Below are 3436 nucleotides of genomic sequence, written 5' to 3'. Positions count from 1 at the left end.
CTCATAAGTCCGCCAAAAGGTGGACTTGAAAGGGGTACTATTACATGGAGAAAATTCTAAAATTTGTAGATATGTTAAAATTTTTGTGTAAGATTTTCACCCCCCCCTCAAATACACATTTTTAGCCAAATCCTTTGAAATAAGGTAAAATCAGGAAGTACCTTCATATGGGCACTACTGCGAAACATCGAACTACATTGAAAACTTTCTTCTACCCCTTATAATCCAAGATGACAAATAGAGGCCAAATCCAAAAAATAGCAGAACAACACAGCATGTCAAACTGAAAAAAATTCACGTGATTTCAATAAGTAAAAATAATTTTATCCATCTCATAATTGAGGGCAGACTGATTTCAGGATAGTCAAATATAATTACTATTTTACTCCCATTACCGTAAGATGGGAACTAATTTTATTTGTCATTTAAATTGTAAATTGGAGACCCCGTAAAGTCCATATTTTTCATCATAATATAATTCAATGACGATTCAACAAATATTCGGTCCCGTGCTACTTTCTTATATTTGTAATTTGTTCATGTTTTCACAATTTATTTGATATAGATGTAAATCCCAAATCTACGTTCTCAACCAATATTCTCTTGGGGGTTACAAATTCAATAGAATACAAAATTTTCTTTTCTGACCACACATTAGATGTGAAAGTGGACTTGGGGATACTCCAATGTGGGGACTTTACATGAATAAATTTCTATGTGGCAATTATCTGTACGATGGTTCCTTATCCCAGGGTAGCATAAATACAATTTTTTAGTGGTCAAGACCAATATGGGCCCTACTCCGAGAATTTTCTACTCCCTTAGAAACAAAGATCCCAACTAAGGGCCAAAAATAGAAGAAAATGACGAAGACTCCAAAAATAGCTTAAATCATACAATGGTTATTTATGATCGATATCATATATCATATTGCAGGTCATGCAAAAGCGATTTAAGGTATCTTAAATGTTCGGGAGGAATTTTTGGAAGGAGAGAAATCCTTTTCTTACTAAAAATCCCATTCGCTCTACTATTTTGCACCCTTTATATTTGGTACTTTACTGATTGTAGTCCCAAAAATTTTTGCATTTTGAGCTCTCATTGGACGGATTATTGTCACATGAAAGAAGTAGGTCCACGCTTTAAAATGAGCCCCATTAGTCTTTTTCGGTCATTTTTGTTTGTTTAAATGTCTTCGCATCTTCCAGCTGAACCACGATGTAGGCCCTGGAGTTGAAAGGTACTGACATCTACCTTTCAACTCCAGGACGTACAATCGTATTTCGCACTTATTTCATTTTTTGAGAATTTTTGTAATGAGATCTCTTTTTTCGTAATTTTTTTTAGCGATTTTGAAAAGGTTATTATCTTTTAACTTTGGTGTGACCGCGTTAAATTATTTCGATATCATCTATTCCGTTTCGCCACCACATAATTCGGTACTACACTTCCATGTAACCCGTCATCAATTTCAGTTCTCAAGAAATCAAGTCAATTAAAGAAATTGATATTAATATTCGAATTCAAAAATAAAATATAAAAAACACTACAAATGTACATTAGAAAAAAGTAAGTCAAAATGGAAAAAATCATGCAAAATAAAACATTACTATTGTACATTTCAAAAGTCAAAATGAAAATGTTAATATAACATATTTTTCGTGATTTTTTTTGTATATTATCCTTTTCGGATAGGAGACAATTCCGAATTTGTATGAATCATTAAAATCAGTTCAGCGGTTCTTAAGTTATAAGCGTAGTAACTAACACAACTTTCATTTATATATATAGATATCTTGTAACAAAAGCAAACAAATGAATTCGTCATCTTGAAATTGACGTCATGGCAGCAATTACCTTCACAAGTGTTTTCAAAACTCAAAACAAATATGAATGAGTTTTGGCGCCAATTTGTAACAGTTCCACACTCAATTTCACAAAATTAACAAAACACTTCAGAATGAAAAAAATCTAAAAAAAATATGTATTTAATATTTATTGTTTAAATTTGTTTGTAATTTGATAAAACACTTCATGTTAAGCATGAAATAGATTTAAAGATTTTCTTCGGGTAACAGCTCATCATTGGGCATATTGAAATTACTTGGTACGGTGGTTTGGGGTTCTACCGGAGAAGAAGACGACGAATCTGAGGGTGGACTACTAGTCTCCGGCTGACCATCATCAAATCCGTTTTTCAAGCAATTTTGTAAGGCCACTGTCAAGGCATCAGTATCGGCCTTAACCTTGTCCAATACCGTTTGTATGCACGAATCTTCGGAAGTGTTAATGCTAACGTAAGCAGCCGATAAACCGTTGGCCAATGAAGTGGATGTCAAACTGACCTGGGTGACGGTACTTTGTAGAACTTGAGACTAAAGAGGCGAAAAACAAAACATTGAAAATCAAAAACTCATTTGTACGGCTGTTAAACTTACATTGTCCCTAAAGCATGTTAGAAAACCTAGAACATCGTCCTGTTTGACACACGAAGCCAATGTATCCTGTACCGTCTTTACTTGTTGATCCAGTGCTTCCCGTTGGGCCTTAACCTTATTCAGTTCATCCTCACGACGTGATGCAGCTCTATTCACACACGATGCTGTGTCACTTTTGGAATCCTCGGTGGCAGCGGTTATCAGGGGAATATATTTATCGTAACAGGCCAAACCACCACCAGCTCGAGCAATGGCTGGCGATCTCAGCAACGAAGAGACTTGTGTCTGAACATAGGCCATGACTTCGGCCTGGACTTCTTCGGGGGATTTTGAGGCGGAGACCAGCTGCAAAGATTACCAATAATTGATTTCACAAATATTTCTTCTTTTCACGATCTTTGTCGCTAAACTTACACTCAGTCCCACAATTGCTAGCAAAACAATTGGCAATTTCATTGTTATTTTTTTATTTCTAATTGTCCACTTCTTTCGAATGTTGTAATAGAATGATTGCAAGGTTCACCTAGCGCTTGCTTTTATATGAACGCATTAGGTTCTCAATACGACAACGGATCGCAATCGTTGTGATAAAGTTAAAGATAAGGGCTTTTGAGTACGTTTATGGATCAAGTAGCTACACTACAAAAAAAACAAAAAAAAAAACTAAAATTGCAACATCCAGCTGTTAATTATTATTGCAATTCAAAAGCAGAGAAAGAGAATGTCAATATAAAGGGCAGAAAATTAGTAAAATTTCGACATAGCTCGGAAGCTCAGTCACTACTCAAATAGTGATAAGCAATCAAGTTACAGAAAGAAAAAAGCTGAGGGAAGAGTTAAGCTTGGCTATTACAAACAAAGAGTCCCTATTTGAAAATACGTACTAGAACGGTACGAAAAGATACAAAATATGGTACCTTTTGTATTTGACGAGCCAGTAGAGCTAGAAAATTGGAATGAGGGTCACTGATGGAGTGAATGAAGGATATACCAAAGGA

The 3436-nt window shown here is 35.1% G+C and overlaps 1 protein-coding gene across 1 annotated transcript; it reads right to left on the bottom strand.

Moving 5' to 3' along the window:
* Positions 1-1980: 1980 nt before the first annotated feature.
* Positions 1981-3013, bottom strand: LOC101898651 (protein TsetseEP). Its single transcript, XM_005180671.4, has 3 exons — positions 2853-3013; positions 2439-2783; positions 1981-2375 (listed from the first exon to the last, which is right to left on the bottom strand). The coding sequence occupies exons 1-3, from the start codon at positions 2892-2894 to the stop codon at positions 2055-2057; spliced, it is 708 nt and encodes a 235-aa protein (XP_005180728.2). The 5' UTR covers positions 2895-3013; the 3' UTR covers positions 1981-2054.
* Between the last annotated feature and the right edge of the window lie 423 nt (positions 3014-3436).

The sequence above is a fragment of the Musca domestica genome, unplaced genomic scaffold (assembly GCF_030504385.1).
Source record: "Musca domestica strain aabys unplaced genomic scaffold, Musca_domestica.polishedcontigs.V.1.1 17, whole genome shotgun sequence".
Taxonomy (NCBI): Eukaryota; Metazoa; Arthropoda; class Insecta; order Diptera; family Muscidae; genus Musca; species Musca domestica.
The sequence above is the reverse complement of the archived record's forward strand: the minus strand, read 5'-3'. Positions and strand labels throughout refer to the sequence as shown.

Coding starts and splice junctions, on each gene's coding strand:
- LOC101898651 (XM_005180671.4), bottom strand. CDS start 2,894: ATGAAATTGCCAATTGTTTTGCTAGCAATTGTGGGACTGAGT. Junction 2,784..2,852: donor TAGCAATTGTGGGACTGAGT/GTAAGTTTAGCG, acceptor TAATCTTTGCAG/CTGGTCTCCGCCTCAAAATC. Junction 2,376..2,438: donor TAACATGCTTTAGGGACAAT/GTAAGTTTAACA, acceptor TCGCCTCTTTAG/TCTCAAGTTCTACAAAGTAC.